This window comes from Carcharodon carcharias, chromosome 3 (assembly GCF_017639515.1).
Source record: "Carcharodon carcharias isolate sCarCar2 chromosome 3, sCarCar2.pri, whole genome shotgun sequence".
Classification (NCBI taxonomy): Eukaryota; Metazoa; Chordata; class Chondrichthyes; order Lamniformes; family Lamnidae; genus Carcharodon; species Carcharodon carcharias.
Genome location: NC_054469.1, coordinates 229,032,938 through 229,052,220, shown reverse-complemented (window position 1 = coordinate 229,052,220; position 19,283 = coordinate 229,032,938). Strand labels below are relative to the sequence as shown.

Here is a 19,283-nt window from a genome sequence, read left to right as displayed (position 1 = left end):
GCCAGTTGTGAGTGTGCCTGTGCATGAGTGTGTGCCTGTGCATGAGTGTGTGCCTGTGCATGAGTGTGTGCCTGTGCGTGAGTGTGTGCCTCTGCATGCGTGTGTGCCTCTGCATGCGTGTGTGCGTGTACGTGAGTGTGTGCGTGTACGTGAGTGTGTGCTTGTACGTGAGTGTGTGAGTGTGTACGTGAGTGGGCGTGTGCGTGAGTGTGTGTCTGTGCGTGTGTGTGTCTGTGCGTGAGTGTGTGTGCGTGTGTGTGTGCGAGTGTGTGTCTGCATGAGTGTGCGACTGTGCGTGAGTGTGCGACTGTGCGTGAGTGTGTGCATGTGCGTGAGTGTGTGCTTGTACGTGAGTGTGTGCATGTGCGTGAGTGTATGTGCGTGAGTGTGTGCATGTGCGTGAGTGTGTGCATGTGCGTGAGTGTGTGCATGTGCGTGTGTGCGTGAGTGTGTGCCTGTGCGTGAGTGTGTGCCTGTGCGTGAGTGTGTGCCTGTGCGTGAGTGTGTGCCTGTGCGTGAGTGTGTGCGTGTACGTGAGTGTGTGCGTGTACGTGCGTGAGTGTGTACGTGAGTGTGTGTCTGTGCGTGAGCGTGTGTCTGCGTGAGTGTGCGACTGTGCGTGAGTGTGTGCGTGAGTGTGCGACTGTGCGTGAGTGTGTGCGTGTGCGTGAGTGTGTGCGTGTGCGTGAGTGTGTGCGTGTGCGTGCGTGCGTGAGTGTGTACGTGAGTGGGCGTGTGCGTGAGTGTGCGACTATGCGTGAGTGTGCGACTATGCGTGAGTGTGCGACTGTGCGTGAGTGTGTGCGTGTGAGTGTGTACGTGAGTGGGCGTGTGCGTGAGTGTGTGACTGTGTGTGCGTGTGCGTGAGTGTGCGACTGTGCGTGAGTGAGTGCATGTGTGTGCGTGTGCGTGCGTGTGCGTGTGCGTGAGTGTGCGACTGAGCGTGAGTGTGTGCATGTGCGTGAGTGGGCGTGTGCGTGAGTGTGCGACTGAGCGTGAGTGTGCGACTGAGCGTGAGTGTGCGACTGAGCGTGAGTGTGCAACTGTGCGTGAGTGTGTGTCTGTACGTGAGTGTGTCTGTGTGTGTACGCATGTCTCTGTGAATGCGTTTATGTGGTGAGTGTGTGGTTGGGGGGAGGAAGGGCAGCAGCTGAAACGTTGATATTTAAGGCAGGATGGAACTCTGGGCGACGAAACAGAAGTTCTGACAAAACGTGGGCTGAATTTTCATTTGACAGAGGGGGCCGCAATTTTGCATTCCTGAGCGGTGTGTGGGCTTTTCAACATGGTTTCAGAGGAGGATCCGGATGCCACTTGTCCGGACATGGTGGGCAACCACTGTAAGCCCCTCAAGGGCTTGATCCAGGGCCCTTTCCCATCCCCGGCCAGATTTGCAATTTGGCGCACGGCATATCTGTCATCAGTGGCACGTCTGTGATGCAGAGTGTGGTAGCCTCCCAGTGGTGGGACGGGTAGACATTGGAGCTGGGGTCCCCATTCTACTTGAAGGGCAACACTCCTAAGCTCCGTAACCATGGCTGTACCCATCACTATGGTGCTTTCTCCTTTAACTCTCCCAACCCTCTAATTTGTTTTTATTCCTTCATACGCTGTGGGTGTCACTGGCAGGGCCAGCATTGTTCCCCATCCCTAATTGCCCTTGAACTGAGTGGCTTGCTCGGCCATTTCAGAGGGCATTTAAGAGTCAACCACATTGCTGTGGGTCTGGAGTCACGTGTAGGCCAGACCAGGTAAGGGTGGCAGATTTCCTTTCCTCTAGGACATGAGTGAACCAGATGGGGTTTTATGACCATCGATGATAGTTTCATGGTCACCATTACTCTGACTAGCTTTATAATCCCTATTTATTAAATATATTTAAATTCCACCAGCTGCCATGGTGGGATTTGAACCCAAGGCCCCAGAGCGTTAGGCTGGTCCTCTAGTCACTTATCAGTCTATGTCACCACCTCTCTCTATAGCTGATTTATAACTGGTGACCAGGATTGGAGGGGCCCCGTGCTCACCTTACATACTTCAGGAGCTCCTACCTTTGATGGTGGAGGGCTGTCAGTCTGCCTCCTGTTGGCCTTCCAGACTTGGGAGACTGCCCGCTGACCTTAATTGAAGCGACGGCTGCCTCCTTCAAGATCAGCCTTTGTGTCCCGCTGCCGGCATTCATCGGTTCCCTACCCGGAATTCATTCTGACCCCAAGGGTCGGGACCCGGGAACACAAACTCAGCCCCAGCCACTCCTCGCGTGGCCCAAACGCTCGTCTCGTTGGTCGGGAGCTGTGAGGTGTGGGGGGTCTCTTGACAGCCATGACAGTCAAGCTTCCGCCAGCCAACATTCCCCATTCTGAAGGATGTTAAAAGCGAAAAGAGACCATGCTATCGTTGTCGAAAATGTGGTCTGTTCATATAAAGCAAGTAACAAATAGAGAAATGTTCAAACACAAACAACAACCCGCATCTATATAGCACCTCCAACATCATAGTGTGTCTCAGTGGTGCTTTGTAAGAGAACTATGAAACAGAATTTTGTTACTGAGCCAAAAGGGAGATATTAGGGTGGCTGATGAAAAGGGCTGGACAGAGAGGGAGGTTTTATAGAGGGCCTTAAGGAAGGAAAGAGAGAGAGAGATTTAGGGAGGGAATTCCTGAGCCTCGGACCTAGGCAGCTGAAGGCATGGCCACCAGTGGTGGAGCGGTTAAAATTGGGAATGCTTAAAACTTGGAAATCTTGATAAGATGGGCAGGCCTCTGATTGCCTTGAGGACCTCCGGAGCCCCCTCCCAGGGTACAACAGTGTGGAAACGCATGCCCTGTAGCAAGAGATGGGAGAGCCGCTTGGTGTTACTTAGGGGTTCATTGCTGCAAAAAGGGACCGTGCATGCCACAAAAAACCTCGGGTTAACCTGCAGAACGTGCTCACGGCTCTCACGCGATGAGGCACGGTGGCTGGGGTCAAGCATAGGGAAAAATCCCAGCCTCGTGACATCCGTTGGGAAGTGAACATTGACTTCCAGTTCAACAACAACTTGGTTTTAAAGTTCCTATCTTTGTTTTCAAATCCCTCCACAGCGCCCCCACCCCCCGCCCCCGCCCCCCTGCCAAATCTCGAATCTCTCCCAGCCCCACAACCCACCGAGATATCTACGCTCCTCCAATCCTGGCCTCTTGCGCACCCCCCCAATTTTAATCACTCCACCATTGGCAGCTGGGTCTCAGCTGCCTGAGTCCTAAACTTTGGAATTCCCTCCCTGAACCTCCCTGCCCCTCTCTCTGCTCCTTTCAGGCCCTCGTAAAACCTTCCTGTTGGATCAGTCGTCTCCTTACAGGATGCAGTGCTTGATTATCATTCTCGCAAAGTGCCTTTGGGTGTTTCTCGATGTTGACGGTGCTATATCAATGCAGGCAGTAGTAGTTGTCGAGAGGGGCAAGATGGGGCTGGGCAGTGACGCCACTTGTTGTCGAATAGTCCAGCAGCTCTGCTTCAGGAGAGGAAGGGAGAAATTTGTGGTGAGGGGTGGGTTGCACAAGTTGCTAACCCTGGGTTAAGAATTTCGATTAAGACCCCCCCGCCCAGCCTGCCCTGGGGAGGGATTGGGCCACGGTTGCCACAGGAGTGGTCTCACATAAGTTAGAGTTTGCTTCAAAAATCTGTGCCATGTTATTGTACTTCAGTCAGAATTTAAAACGCTGAGCACGTGAAATTGTTGTTGAATTTTCACTGGGAGTCCCGTTTGTGGCCACTTGTTAATGGTTCAGAGAAGTGGACAGCTGGAGGCTGACCATTTAGGGCGCCCTTGGTCCTGTGGGCGTGCGTGTATGTGAAAGGCGATTTGGAAAGTGTTGGAGGAAGAGTCTCTGAGCTCCGTCAAGGCTCAGCCCTGGGAGCGGGCATCGGCTGCTGACGGTGCCGTCATTGTGAAGCCCGGACCGGGTGGGGCGAGGTGTTAGGGAGACAAGCTGCACTCAGAACTTGTTGGATGTGAAATCTACAGAGGGACCTGTGCTTCTTCCTCAAAGGGCATCCCTGGCATTCCACCGGACGGAAAGATGCCACAGTCACCTACCTGTTACAGAGCCAAGCCAGGTGGTCAAATGATGTCAAGGCGGCCATTTTTGTGGGCACGTTTGCCCCCTCCCCAGGGCGTTGTGATGCACTCCATTATCCGAGTTGTCTGCTTTATCATGGGTACTAAACATGTAGCAATGCCATTGGGATTGACTGCTGTGCTGGCCACACAGGGGTCTCTGCCCTTTTTTATTCACTCACGGGATGTGGGCGTCGCTGGCTATGCCAACATTTATTGCCCATCCCTAGTTGCCCTTGAGAAGGTGGTGGTGAGCTGCCTTCTTGAACCACTGTAGTCCATGTGGTGCAGGTACACCCACAGTGCTGTTAGGGAGGGAGTTCCAGGATTTTGACCCAGCGACAGTGAAGGAACAGTGATATATTTCCAAGTCAGGATGGTGAGTTGTTTGGGAGGGGAACTTCCAGGTGGTGGTGTTCCCATCTATCTGCTGCCCTTGTCCTTCTAGATGGTGATGGTCGTGGGTTTGGAAGGTGCTGCCTAAGGAGCCTTGGTGAGTACCCGCAATGACGTCAAGTCAATTTCTATTGGGGCGAAAGGGATATGGGGAGAAAGCGGGAGCAGGCTATTGAGTTAGATGATCAGCCATGATCATAATGAATGGAGGAGCAGGCTCGAAGGGCCTACTCCTGCTCCTAGTTTCTATGTTTCTAATGCATCTTGTAGATGGTACACACTGCTGCTACTGTGTGTCGGTGGTGGAGGGAGTGAGTGTTTGTGGATGGGGCTCCACAGAAATACTGTGGCTACAAGAGCAGGTCAGAGGCTAGGAATCCTGTGAGGAGTAACTCATCTCCTGACTCCCCCAAAGCCTGTCCACCATCTACAAGGTACAAGTCAGGAGTGTGATGGAGTACTCCCCAGTTGCCTGGATGAGTGCAGCTCCCACAACACTCAAGAAGCTTGACACCATCGAGGACAAAGCAGCCCGCTTGATTGGCACCACATCCACAAACATTCATTCCCTCCACCACCGACACAGAGTGGCAGCAGTGTGTACCATTTACAAGATGCACTGCAGGAATTCACCAAGGCTCCTTAGACAGCCCTTTCCAAACCCACAACCTCTACCATCTAGAAGGACAAGGGCAGCAGATCATGGGAACATCACCATTTGGAAGTTCCCCTCCAAGTCACTCACTATCCTGACTTGAAAATATATCGCTGTTCCTTCACTGTCACTGGGTCAAAATACTGGAACTCCCTCCCTAACAGCACTGTGGGTGTACCTACACCACATGGACTGCAGCAGTTCAAGAAGACAGCTCACCACCACCTTCTCCAGGGCAATTAGGGATGGGCAATAAATGCTGGGCCCAGCCAACAACGCCCACATTCCATGAATGAATAATTAAAAAAAAATCAAGCTGGCTGCTTTGTCCTGGATGGTGTCAAGCTTCTTGAGTGTTAAGTCTTTACAAAAATGAACTGCAGTCAAGTGAACCATGAGTTTTGCTGCAAGCTCTGGAACCTGTTTAACTGCTTCACCGAAACGGGGGGGAGAGGTTGAAATGAGATGACTGGAGTTAGTGAGACAGCAACAACAGCTAGACTGAAGGCCCAGTGAGTGCTGTGTTCAAACCTGCAGCAACTGGAAGAGATTATTGCAGCTGTTTTGATTGCTGTAATCGGGATGTCACAGTGGGAATTAGGGGGTGGAGTAAATGCAGAAAAATGTAGGACTGAGTGGAGCTGAGCTGAACTGAAAACTGGCTGTTTACACTCTGCTGTTCAAACAAGGTGTCTGCTCAGGATCGCTGTGCGAGCAGAGGAGTTCGAGCTGCCTTGATGGATCACTGCGCAATAATGTAGAATTTAGGAAACATCCAGTCTCAGGCCTTGGTCTGTGCTGAATCAGTCTGACAGTACAGTTGTGGGGGATGAGCTGGCAATGCCTCAGTTTTAAAATTCTTATCCTTTTCCAATCCTTCCACGGCCCTCATCCCTCCCTATTTCTGTAATCTCCTCCAGACCCCCTACAATCCTCCAAGATAACCGTGTTCCTCCAATCCTGGCCTCTTGTGCATCCTCGATTTTAACCACTGCACCATCATTGGAGGCAGTATCTTCAGCTGCTGAGGCCTCAAGCTCTGGAATTCCCTCCTTACACCCCTTCATCTCTCTCTCTCTCTCTCTCTCTCTATTTCCTCCTTTCTATTTCCTCCTTTCAGACACTCCTTAAAACCTAACTTCTGGACCAAGTTATTGGTCACTTGCCCCCAATCGCCTTGCCCGATGCCAAACTTTCTTTGACAATGGGGGCATTTTATTATGTTAAAGGGGTTATAAAATGTTAAAAGTCGTTGCTGTTTTGAGTATTCCCCAGGCACTGAAGAGAGAACTGAGCCAGAATTCCCACACCAGATTCCTCTATTGTTCCCTACATGTCTCTGAAGCCGAATCGTTTGAGTATTGCACGTGCTGACCTTGCCCAGAAGTGAGGAACAGCAATGGTGAGGTGCAGATATTTAAGTTGGGAGGGGGCGGGGGGGTATTATAGATTGAACAGACACCAAGGTCTGCATTAATTAGGTTTGATTGTTTAAATGTGTTTTCTTTTTAATTTCTGGAGGTTCAGTGTCACTGACAACGCAATTTGAATCACAAAAAAAGATTGACAGGATTAAGGAAAATGGGAACTTGAGGATTATGGAATGAGGCACAAATCACTGTGACAGCATCTCCTGACACGATAAGATGTAAATCGTCTGACCTAATTCATTGCTGTTGGTTCGAAGAAATTGCATCAGCGATGAAAATGTGACTCACTTTTAAACTCGGGATGACATGAAAGGAAAGGTGTTGATAAAAAGGGTGTTGAAAGAGTCTTGAGTTGATATGTCCAAATCTGGTGCGGAGAGACTCCCCTCTGTAACTCAGTCCTCCAGCAGCATGATTGGATTTACAATGACCCCTGTTGTCCTTGAGCTCGGTTTGCACATTTAGCCTAAGCTTTTGGGAGTGGCTTGTGAGTTTAGTACCTGGAACTGATATATATAAAAACAAAAGCCCTGCGTCCTTATGGTGGATGCTTTCACAACAGTTTAATCTCATTTGGCTGCTAGTGCCCAGGATGTGGTTGCACGTGTCAACAAGTGGTGGATACGGAAAGGGAGCTTTTACTGTCGGACATTGGGTGTCTCTTAGAAATCTGCCCCCTGCAAATCCGCGACTGATGGTCTGATAGTGGGTCGCTGATTGTTCAGGAATGCTGGCTAATTGCGTGACCCCCGTTTGCAAGTTGGAAACAGTCCCGGCCGTTAATACGTTTGCGTTAATTCACATCGCCGTGCAAAAGTGTCTTTTTTTAAAGTAAATTTCAAGCAGAAAACGTTAATGATTTATTTTTTAAACTTTCATTATGCAGTGAGATAAGGCACCCGTGAATAAGGTTAGCCAATCAGGGAAAGGATTTGTCGTTACAATCTACCCAGCTAAGCAGTAAGAAAGGCTCCATGATGTGCCTGAGATGAGTCGGCCCGATTGCTTTCAGCAGCTTTTGTTGCTGCCTGAAAAACTAGACAAGAGCAGGTAGCACACCTACTGCGGGGCAGCTTATCTGAATCATTAGCAACCAACGCCGCCCCCCCCCCCCACCCCACCCCCCAAAACCATCCCCAATTCTGGACCCAGCACAGTTTTGGCTTTTGAGCTCACCCTAATGGGAAACCTGGAACACCTGCTTCGCAGCCAACACTCAAAGAGATGTGGCCATTTACCAAATAGAGGCCAAAAATAGCTTCCGTCTTTGCAAAAGCGCAAAATCGATTTGAAATATAAATATTTACCAGGGTGCCAAGGCTGTGTGTGTGGGCAAGGGGAGGGGGAAGGGAAGGGTGGGGGCGGAATAGAGGAAGAAGCGCCAGGCTATAAAGGAAACTCAGTGTGGGTGGGTGGGGGGTGGCAAGGCATTGGGGCCTTGGAGCGAGACAGCAGCTAACGCCATTGGAAGGCTGATAGAGCGCTGCTGCGTGAGGTGGGTGAAAGGTGGGGCATTCCAGGGTGACCCGCCCTGAAAAGTAGCCGCGCCCCATGGGCCCCCACCACATGACCACCAGCACCCCCACCCCCACCCCACCCCATGCCAGAGGAGGCTTCCCTACCACAGCAGACTTAGAGGGAACCAGCTCTTGCATCTTGTTCCAAACCTTTCTATTCACTGCCACACAGGTGTGCAAATCAGAGGGAGGCAGAGTCTTTTCATATTTTTAAGGCGGAGGTAGATAGGTTCTTGATAAGCAAAGGGGTGAAAGGATATTGTGGGGGGGCGGGGTTAGGTGGGAGTGTGGAGTTGAGGTTACATTAAGATTAGCCATGATCTTGTTGAACGGTGGAGCAGGCTTGACGGGCTGAATGGCCTACTCCTGTTCCTAATTCGTATGTATGTTCTTTCAATACAGCAGGTGGCACTCGAGGGGTGTCTGACTTTACTTAGAATTACAGGTTATGTTCACAATGAACATTTACACATCATGTCAAACATTCTCTGGTGCTTACACCCTGGGGGGTTTTAAATGAATTCCATCTTCTCCGCGTACTGTGGCGTAAGAGCCTTAGACCGTGTCCTTTCCCCATGGAGTGAACTCCACGTGATGTTACCCACCTTTAAGAGGCCAATTCTTAACAGGCCAGGCTTTTCAGACGTGCCCCCTGGTTTATACTGTCGAGCGATGCCTTTGGGGAAGGCAAATGGAGAACGTGCATAGGATTCACAGCTGTAAAGAGGCTGGATAACCAGCCTGAAGTTAACGTAGAAAGCTGTGCATTGTAAAATGTGCTTACAGGCCTCTGCACTCCCAGCCAGACGGACCTTCGTCTGGAGATGGAGCCTTGCCAAACTTACCCTTATATTTTTAAGGATCAGGGTGCACACAAGTTGGCTGTTTACTTTGTACCCACAATGTGGACTCACTGTGGCCTTTGAGAATGTGCTGTGAAATACTGATGATCTGGTGGCTGGTCAAAGGAGAGGGGTTGCCACCATTACGGACCCCAGTGTCTATCGGAGGCCCCCTCAAGGTCTTCCCACCCCTGCATTTCTTTCCCCCCCCCCCCCGTCCACTTCGAACTTCCAACCCTTTGCCCCTTCCCTAGGACCTGCCAGAGCCCAGACTGACCTTAAATCCATGCTCCAGCCTTCTTCTGGACTGTTGCAGTCCCAGGAGCGGCCACCAGTGGCACTGCTGAGGCTGGAGAGCTGCCAGCCTTTTGATTGGCCAGCAGCTCTCGGAGGCGGGACTACCTCCCAGGCCGGGAGCTGTTAGACAGAGCTTGTCCTGAAACTTAAACAGGGGAGGGCGGGGGAGGTGGTGGGAACCTCCCCCCCACCAAAAGATCCAGCTCCCTCTTTCTGCAATCTCCTCCGGTCCCACCACCTGTCTGCACATCTCTAACTCTGGTCTCTTAAACATCGCCCACTCTAATCTCCCCACCATTGATGGCCACGCCTTCAGCTGTCTGAGTTCCAAGCTCTGGAACCCCTCCCTGCACCCCTCCGCCTCTCCCTCTCCACCCTATACCCCTCCGCCTCTCCCCTCCTCCTCTCCCCCTCCACCTCCCTCCCTACACCTCCCTCCCTACACCCCTCCTCCTCTCCCCTCCTCCTCTCCCCCTCCTCCTCTCCCCCTCCACCTCCCTCCCTACACCCCTCCGCCTCTCCCCCTCCTCCTCTCCCCCTCCACCTCCCTCCCTACACCTCCCTCCCTACACCCCTCCTCCTCTCCCCTCCTCCTCTCCCCCTCCTCCTCTCCCCCTCCACCTCCCTCCCTACACCCCTCCGCCTCTCCCCCTCCTCCTCTCCCCCTCCACCTCCCTCCCTACACCCCTCCGCCTCTCCCCCTCCTCCTCTCCCCCTCCACCTCCCTCCCTACACCCCTCCGCCTCTCCCCTCCTCCTCTCCCCCTCCACCTCTCCCCCTCCACCTCTCCCCCTCCACCTCCCTCCCTACACCTCCCTCCCTACACCCCTCCGCCTCTCCCCCTCCTCCTCTCCCCCTCCACCTCCCTCCCTACACCCCTCCGCCTCTCCCCCTCCACCTCTCCCTCTCCACCCTACACCCCTCCACCTCTCCCCCTCCTCCTCTCCCCCTCCACCTCTCTCCCTACACCCCTCCGCCTCTCCCCCTCCTCCTCTCCCCCTCCACCTCTCTCCCTACACCCCTCCACCTCTCCCCCTCCACCTCTCCCCCTCCTCCTCTCCCCCTCCACCTCTCCCTCTCCTCCTCTCCCCCTCCACCTCTCTCCCTACACCCCTCCGCCTCTCCCCCTCCACCTCCCTCCCTACACCCCTCCGCCTCTCCCCCTCCTCCTCTCCCCCTCCACCTCCCTCCCTACACCCCTCCGCCTCTCCCCCTCCTCCTCTCCCCCTCCACCTCCCTCCCTACACCCCTCCGCCTCTCCCCCTCCTCCTCTCCCCCTCCACCTCCCTCCCTACACCCCTCCGCCTCTCCCCCTCCACCTCTCCCTCTCCACCCTACACCCCTCCACCTCTCCCCCTCCTCCTCTCCCCCTCCACCTCTCTCCCTACACCCCTCCGCCTCTCCCCCTCCACCTCTCCCTCTCCACCCTACACCCCTCCACCTCTCCCCCTCCTCCTCTCCCCCTCCACCTCTCTCCCTACACCCCTCCGCCTCTCCCCCTCCTCCTCTCCCCCTCCACCTCTCTCCCTACACCCCTCCACCTCTCCCCCTCCACCTCTCCCCTCCACCTCTCCCCCTCCTCCTCTCCCCCTCCACCTCTCCCTCTCCTCCTCTCCCCCTCCACCTCTCTCCCTACACCCCTCCTCCTCTCCCCCTCCTCCTCTCCCCCTCCACCTCTCCCTCTCCTCCCTGCACCCCTCCGCCTCTCCCCTCTCCACCTCTCCCTCTCCACCCTACACCCCTCCACCTCTCCCCCTCCACCTCTCCCTCTCCTCCCTGCACCCCTCCGCCTCTCCCCTCTCCACCTCTCCCTCTCCACCCCACACCCCTCCACCTCTCCCCCTCCACCTCTCCCTCTCCTCCCTGCACCCCTCCGCCTCTCCCCCTCCACCTCTCCCCCTCCACCTCTCCCCCTCCACCTCTCCCCCTCCACCTCTCCCCCTCCACCTCCCTCCCTACACCCCTCCGCCTCTCCCCCTCCACCTCTCCCCCTCCACCTCTCCCTCTCCACCCTATACCCCTCCGCCTCTCCTCCCTACACCCCTCCGCCTCTCCCCTCTCCACCTCTCCACCCTACACCCCTCTGCCTCTCCTCCCTACACCCCTCCGCCTCTCCCCCTCCCCCTCTCCCCCTCCACCTCTCCCCCTCCACCTCCCTCCCTACACCCCTCCTCCTCTCCCCCTCCTCCTCTCCCCCTCCACCTCCCTCCCTACACCCCTCCTCCTCTCCCCCTCCTCCTCTCCCCCTCCACCTCTCCCCCTCCACCTCTCCCCCTCCACCTCCCTCCCTACACCCCTCCTCCTCTCCCCTCCTCCTCTCCCCCTCCTCCTCTCCCCCTCCACCTCTCCCCCTCCTCCTCTCCCCCTCCACCTCTCCCCCTCCACCTCTCCCCCTCCTCCTCTCCCCCTCCTCCTCTCCCCCTCCTCCTCTCCCCCTCCACCTCTCCCCTCTCCACCTCCCTCCCTACACCCCTCCTCCTCTCCCCCTCTCCTCCCTACACCCCTCCTCCTCTCCCCCTCTCCTCCCTACACCCCTCCGCCTCTCCCCCTCCTCCTCTCCCCCTCCACCTCCCTCCCTACACCCCTCCTCCTCTCCCCCTCTCCTCCCTACACCCCTCCGCCTCTCCCCCTCCTCCTCTCCCCCTCCACCTCCCTCCCTACACCCCTCCTCCTCTCCCCCTCCTCCTCTCCCCCTCCACCTCTCCCCTCTCCACCTCCCTCCCTACACCCCTCCGCCTCTACCCCCTCCTCCTCTACCCCCTCCTCTTCTCCCCCTCCTCCTCTCCCCCTCCTCCTCTCCCCCTCCTCCTCTCCCCCTCCTCCTCTCCCCCTCCTCCTCTCCCCTCTCCACCTCCCTCCCTACACCCCTCCTCCTCTCCCCTCCTCCTCTCCCCCTCCACCTCTCCCCCTCCACCTCTCCCCCTCCACCTCCCTCCCTACACCCCTCCTCCTCTCCCCCTCCACCTCTCCCCTCTCCACCTCCCTCCCTACACCCCTCCGCCTCTCCCCTCTCCACCTCTCCCTCTCCACCTCCCTCCCTACACCCCTCCGCCTCTCCCCTCTCCACCTCTCCCTCTCCACCTCCCTCCCTACACCCCTCCTCCTCTCCCCTCCTCCTCTCCCCCTCCTCCTCTCCCCCTCCTCCTCTCCCCCTCCACCTCTCCCCCTCCTCCTCTCCCCCTCCTCCTCTCCCCCTCCACCTCTCCCCCTCCTCCTCTCCCCCTCCTCCTCTCCCCCTCCTCCTCTCCCCCTCCACCTCTCCCTCTCCTCCCTACACCCCTCCTCCTCTCCCCCTCCACCTCCCTCCCTACACCCCTCCTCCTCTCCCCTCCTCCTCTCCCCTCCTCCTCTCCCCTCCTCCTCTCCCCTCCTCCTCTCCCCTCCTCCTCTCCCCATCTCCTCTCCCCCATCTCCTCTCCCCCTCCACCTCTCCCTCTCCTCCCTACACCCCTCCTCCTCTCCCCCTCCACCTCTCCCCCTCCTCCTCTCCCCCTCCACCTCTCCCTCTCCACCCTATACCCCTCCGCCTCTCCCCCTCCACCTCTCCCCCTCCTCCTCTCCCCCTCCACCTCTCCCTCTCCACCCTACACCCCTCCTCCTCTCCCCCTCCTCCTCTCCCCCTCCTCCTCTCCTCCTCCTCCTCTCCCCCTCCTCCTCTCCCCCTCCACCTCTCCCCATCCACCTCTCCCTCTCCTCCCTACACCCCTCCTCCTCTCCCCCTCCACCTCTCCCCCTCCTCCTCTCCCCCTCCACCTCTCCCCCTCCTCCTCTCCCCCTCCTCCTCTCCCCCTCCACCTCTCCCCCTCCACCTCCCTCCCTACACCCCTCCGCCTCTCCCCCTCCACCTCTCCCCCTCCACCTCTCCCTCTCCACCCTATACCCCTCCGCCTCTCCTCCCTACACCCCTCCGCCTCTCCCCCTCCACCTCTCCCTCTCCTCCCTACACCCCTCCTCCTCTCCCCCTCCACCTCTCCCCCTCCACCTCTCCCCCTCCTCCTCTCCCCCTCCTCCTCTCCCCCTCCACCTCTCCCTCTCCACCCTATACCCCTCCGCCTCTCCTCCCTACACCCCTCCTCCTCTCCACCTCTCCCTCTCCTCCCTACACCCCTCCGCCTCTCCTCCCTACACCCCTCCGCCTCTCCTCCCTACACCCCTCCGCCTCTCCACCCTACACCCCTCCGCCTCTCCTCCCTACACCCCTCCGCCTCTCCACCCTACACCCCTCCGCCTCTCCTCCCTACACCCCTCCGCCTCTCCTCCCTACACCCCTCCGCCTCTCCTCCCTACACCCCTCCGCCTCTCCTTCTCCCTTTTCTCCTTTAAGTCACTCCTTAAAACCTACTGCTTTGACCAAGCTTCCAGTCACCTGAGCTAATATCCCCTGATGCGGCTTTCGTTTATTAACGCTCTTGTGAAACGCTTTGGGGACATTTTGCTACGTTAAAGGCACCTTATAAATACAAGTTGTTGTTGGCTACGGTGGGCTGGAGTAAGGGCAGCAGCAGCTTGAGATTTAAGGATTGACAGAAACATTACCCATGATTCATAGTCTTGTTAAGCTTCAACATCTGATGTCCGCCAAGTGGACCTTTGTTGTCGTGGTGTCTGTTCTCTGCTCGATGTTAGCCTTTGTCCCCCCTCTCCACCCCCGAACAGCCTCCCCACGGGTGATAATCAGTGCTTTCTATTGCTTATGGTGTGTGTAAAGTGACATGGTGTGAACCTGTCTGCAGTCTCCTCCTCCCCGCCCCCCCCCACCTCTCTTTCCTCCTTCAAGACACTCCTTAAAATCCACATTTTTGACCAAGCTCCAAGACGTTGCTTGACCGGGAGCCAGTGTAGGTCAGCGAGCACACTGAGTATTTGCGAATGGGGACTTGGTGCAAGTTGAGCCGTGGGCAGTGGCGTTTTGTAGAACCTCGAGTTTACAGAGGGTGGAATGTGGGAGACCAACCAGGTTCGCACTGGAATAGTCAAGTCTGGAGGTAACGAGGGCACGCATGAGGGCTGCAGCAGTCGATGAGCCGAGACAGGGGTAAAGTCGGGTGATGTTACGGAGGTGGAAATAGGTGGTCTTAATGATGGCGTGGATATGTGGTCAGAAGCTCACCCATGGCTCAAGGGTTGCAAACAGATCCCACCCAGGGTAACTGACAGTTCACCAAGCCGTGTACCCCTACATGCATTAGAAGCCTCGGTTAAAGCAGCATCACAATTAGATGGGGGCAGGACCTTTTGGCTATATTGCCATTCTTTTTTTTTTTAAAGATACGTTGCACATTCACTGTTGTACACAAGATGTTTGGCTCCCGAGCGCCAACCAAAGGTGTGGGCAGCAGTTACTTGGAACCATGTTTCTGTACACACACTGACCGTGTACCCCATTGATCTTTCCCGCCCAGGTGTAACCTCTGCTGTATCTCCTTTAAGACACACCGCGGTTTGCTACGTCATAACACCATAATCCACAAGCAGCTTCCAACAGACGTTTCAGGAAAGCCTTATATCCAGAACAATCCCACAATTCCCGTGGGCTTCCATGACCTTGGATTCATCGACTTCTCCTGCCGGAAATTCCCTCTTATTTCTCAGGTAAACCAGCCGAAGAATTGCTAATAAAAACACGAAAGCGCCGGGAAAGCTCGGCGGGACCAGCAGCGCCGCCTGTGTCGGAGGGAGGAGCAGAGCCGGCCTTTCGAGTTGAATGCGACTCTTCTTCAGAAGTAACGCGAGGGCTCTGAGGGAGAGCCGCGCGGACGCAAAACGCCGGCTCTGCCCCCTCCCCCGACAGCCGGCGCTGCCGGGCCGGCCGAGCTTTTCCGGCACTTTCCGTTTTTATTTCAGATTTCCAGCGTCCGCACTATTTTGCTTTTATTGAAGAATTGCTATTGACTATATTTGGGGAAGATAAACTGGTGTCCTGTCCCTCGCTGACTCACAGGGCCGGGATTTTACGGTCCCGCCGAAGTCAATGGACTCTTTAATGGCTTGCCGCATTTTCCAGCCCCACCCCCGCCGTGACTGGGCTGTAAAATTTCCGCCCATGTAATAATTTGTGGTAATAACTGTACTTTACCATTTGCCTCCACTCCTCCCAAGTTTATTCCCTTCTTCCAAATCCCCCCATTTCTCCTTCCTAACGACAGCACTTGGTGTTGAGGTTCATTGGATCAGTAACAACGCTCTGACTCACCAACATGCAGCCCTCATTGAGGGATGCCAGGAACTCGGAGCTAAACCTCATCTTGTCCTCGCCTTACGCATGCCTTCCGGTCAGAGGTTGATAGCAAATAGAAGCTGAGTCCTGTCCCAACATCTCCCTACCCAGATCAAAGCTGGCGAAAGCCAACAGTGGACAACACATGGGCCCTGGTTGGGCCGAGGACATTACTTTAAGAACTCCTGTGATCGTCCCCACTTCTGACCTTATGATGGAAGGAAGATCATTGATGAAGCAGCTGAAGATGTTTGGGCCGAGGACACTACCCTAAGGAACTCCTGCAGTGACGTTCTGGGGCTGAGGTGATTGACCTCCAACAACCACAACCATCTTCCTTTGTGCTGGGTATGACTCCAACCAGCGGAGAGCTTTCCCTCTGATTCCCATTGACTTTACTCATGGGCTTTGCTTCCTCAGCAGCAGATATCATACCTCCAAATACATCGGTGTCGCTCTGTAATACATCACTCAGTCTGGTTTGGGTTCTGCTGGGGCCACTTGTCCCGAGTCTCATTACAACCTTGGGCCAAGAATAGACAAAAGAGCTGAATTCCTGAGGTGAGGTGAGAGTGACCGCCTTTGACACGAAGGCAGCATTTGACCAAGTGTGGCATCAAGGAGCTCTAGCAAAACTGGAGTCAATGGGAATTGGGGGGAAAGCTCTCCACTGGTTGGAGTCATGTTTAGCACAAAGGAAGATAGTTGCAGTTGTTGGAGGTCAATCATCTCAATCCTGGGACATCACTGCAGGAGTTCCTCAGGGTAATGTCCTGGGCCCAACCATCTTCAGCTGCTTCATCCTTCCTTCCATCATGAGGTCAGAAGTGAGGATGTTCGCTGATGATTGCACAATGTTCAGTACCATTCGCCACTCTAGATACTGAAGCAGTCTGTGTCTGCATGCAATATAACCCGGACGACATTCAGGCTTGGACTGATGTGGCAAGTAACATTAGTGCCACACGGATGCCTTCTCCCCTCATTGTTCAATAGCAACACCAAATTAAATACCACCAACATCCTAGGGGTTACCATTGACTAGAAACTGAACTGGGCCAGCCAAATAAATACTTTGGCTACAAGAGCAGGTCAGAGGCTGGGAATTCTGTAGTGAGTAACTGACCTCTTGAGCCTGTCCACCATCTACAAGGTACAAGTTGAGAGTGTGATGGAATACCCCCAACTTGCCTGGATGAGTGCAGCTCCCACAATACTCAAGAAGCTCGACACCATCCAGGACAAAGCAGCCTGCTTGATTGGCACCTGTTGAACACCTTAAACATTCACTCCCTCCACAGCTGGCACACCCTTCTTGCGGTGTGTACTATCTGCAAGGTGCACTGCAGCACTTTACTAAAGCTTCTTCAACAGCACCACCCAAACCCACAACCTCCGTATCTAAAAGGAGACAGAGGCAGCAGACGCATCACTGTCAGGTTTCCTTCCAAGTCACTCACCATCCTGACTTGGAACAGTATCGCCGTTCCTTCACTGTCACTGGGTCAAAATCCTGGAACTCCCTTCCTAACAGCGCTGTCTACCTGCACCCGATGAACCACAGGGTCTCAAGATGAAGGCTCACCACCACTTTCTCAAGGCCAACCAAAGCTGGGTAATAAATGCTGGCTTTGCCAATGGTGTTCGCACCCCATGAATGAATAAAAAAAAATGTCCAATTACTCACCAATTATTGGGGGTATAGGGAAACTCTCATTACATTTCATTGGAATATTTTCTTACATAACCAGTGCCTCCGATATGGCGTACGCTGGGGCGATATTGGTGCGTGAACTTATTAGGTTGTTGGGAGGGGGGTTGTTGGGGGAGTGCTTGCAGGAGTCAGCTACAGGAGTCTGGTTTTTGTAGTGGGCTCTCATTATAATGCAGTGGGTGAACTGTTAGTGTGAACTCACCCTGACGGGCACCTCGCCAATTTGGGGCTGGCCTCTTGAGGACACCCCAGCAGCATCTTAATGAGGAGGCGGGTTTAGTGTGGAAATCAAAAAGGAGCTTACTGTGCAAGTTCAGTCAGTGTGTGCAGGGGGCGATGGTGGTTTAGTGGTAAAGTCCAGTGGGTCACTAATCTGGTGATCACAGGTTCAAGTCCCACCACAGCAGCTGGTGGAATTTAAATTCAATTAATAAAATCTAGGATGGTGACCATGAAACTGTCATCAATTGTCATAAAACCCCTTCTGGTTCAGTAATGCCCTTTAGGGAACATCATCTCCTGCCTGTACCTGGTCTGGCCTATAGGTGGCTCTGGACCCACAGTAACATGTTGACTCTTAAATGCCCCCTGCATTGGCCTGGCAAGCTACTCAGTCCAAGGGCAATTAGGGGTGGGCAATAAATACTGGCCTTGTCAGTGACACCCAATAAAAGAAAGTGTGTGTGGAACCTACCGATGGAATTGCTGATTGTTTCTTATATGTTAAAAGGTGGGAAAACCCATAAAAAACCTTCCAGGAAATTCTCTTCAGAAGCTCCAGTTGAGGACCCCCTTCACCTCCCACCTTGTACTACCCCACGTGTGGAGGGTCAGGGCAGGCACTACTGTTATCCGCTGGGCCAGTGACACTCTTAGCTACGTCCCGTGATCAGTCGTTGTGGCTACCCGCTGCTTGATCATGGTTCCATTATCACCGCATTTTTTTTTAATGCAAACTGGACTATAGTGTAGCTACACTGAAATAGACCCTGTTAATGAATGAAGCTGTTACGGATGTAGAAAGCCCAATAACCACCACCCCTCCCATAACTATTTTTTCCCCCCCAAATCATTTCATCACAAGTGTACACCAAGAAACGGTGAGCTGGTCACATTTTGCGAGATTGTGCTCCCAAGTGCAGAGACTTTTATGGAGAGAGTGTGCACCTTCAGTAATCTGGCACTTCAGGGTTTCCTGCCCACTGGCTTTAAAGGCCAGAAAACTGGGAGGGTGATGAACTGGGGATGCTGACTCCCCACCATCTTATCCTGCTTTAGGATGATTTTTTTTAATTCACTTATGGATTTGGGCTTCACTGGCTGGGCCAGAATTTATTGCCCATCCCTAGTCCCCCTTGAGAAGGTGGTGGTGAGCTGCCTTCTTGAGCCGCTGCAGTCCATGTGGTGTAGGTACACCCGCAGTGCTGTTAGGGAGGGGAGTTCCAGGATTTTGACCCAGTGACAGTGAAGGAACGGCGATATATTTCCAAGTCAGGATGGTGAGTGACTTGGAGGGGAACTTCCAGGTGGCGGTGTTCCCGTTTATTTGCTGCTCTTGTACTTCTAGATGGTAGTGGTCATGGGTTTGGAAGGTGCTGTCTAAGGAGCCCTGGTGAGTTCCTGCGGTGCATCTTCTAGATGGTATACACACTGCTGTTACTGTATGTCGGTGGTGGAGAGAGTGAATTTATGTAAATGGTGTGCATATAATAATAAAACCTAGTTAGAAGGAGCAAAGAAGATATTGGATCTTTGTCAAAAGGGCAGTTTAATTTGTTTTTATTTGATTTATTCTTTGATGGGACGTGGGTGTCACTGGTGAGACCAGCATTTGTTGCCCATCCCTAATTGTCCTTGAACTGAGTGGCTCGCTGGGCCATTTAAGAGTCAGTCACATTTCTGTGGGTCTGGAGTCACAAGTAGGCCAGACCAGGTAAGGATGGCAGATTCCCTTCCCTAAAGGGCGTGAGTGAACCAGATGGGCTTTTTGCAACAATCAGTAGTTGTCACGATCACTGAGACCAGCTTTCAATTCCAGACTTTATTCATTGAATTTAAATTCCACCAGCTACGTGTGGTGGGACCTGTCCCCACAGCGTTAGCCTGGGCCTCTGG

At 54.3% G+C, this 19,283-nt stretch overlaps 1 protein-coding gene across 6 annotated transcripts in view; it reads left to right on the top strand.

Moving 5' to 3' along the window:
- rreb1a (ras responsive element binding protein 1a) overlaps positions 1 to 19,283 on the top strand; it is a 240,405-nt gene that overhangs the window by 201,501 nt on the left and 19,621 nt on the right. For 5 of the 6 annotated variants that reach the window (XM_041183738.1, XM_041183742.1, XM_041183739.1 and 2 more), the window contains one exon: positions 14,640 to 14,829. The exons of the other annotated variant lie outside the window; for it this stretch is intronic. In XM_041183738.1, the coding sequence (XP_041039672.1) occupies positions 14,640 to 14,829 (190 nt within the window). The remainder of the gene's footprint in view (positions 1 to 14,639; positions 14,830 to 19,283) is intronic. 6 annotated transcript variants of the gene reach the window in all.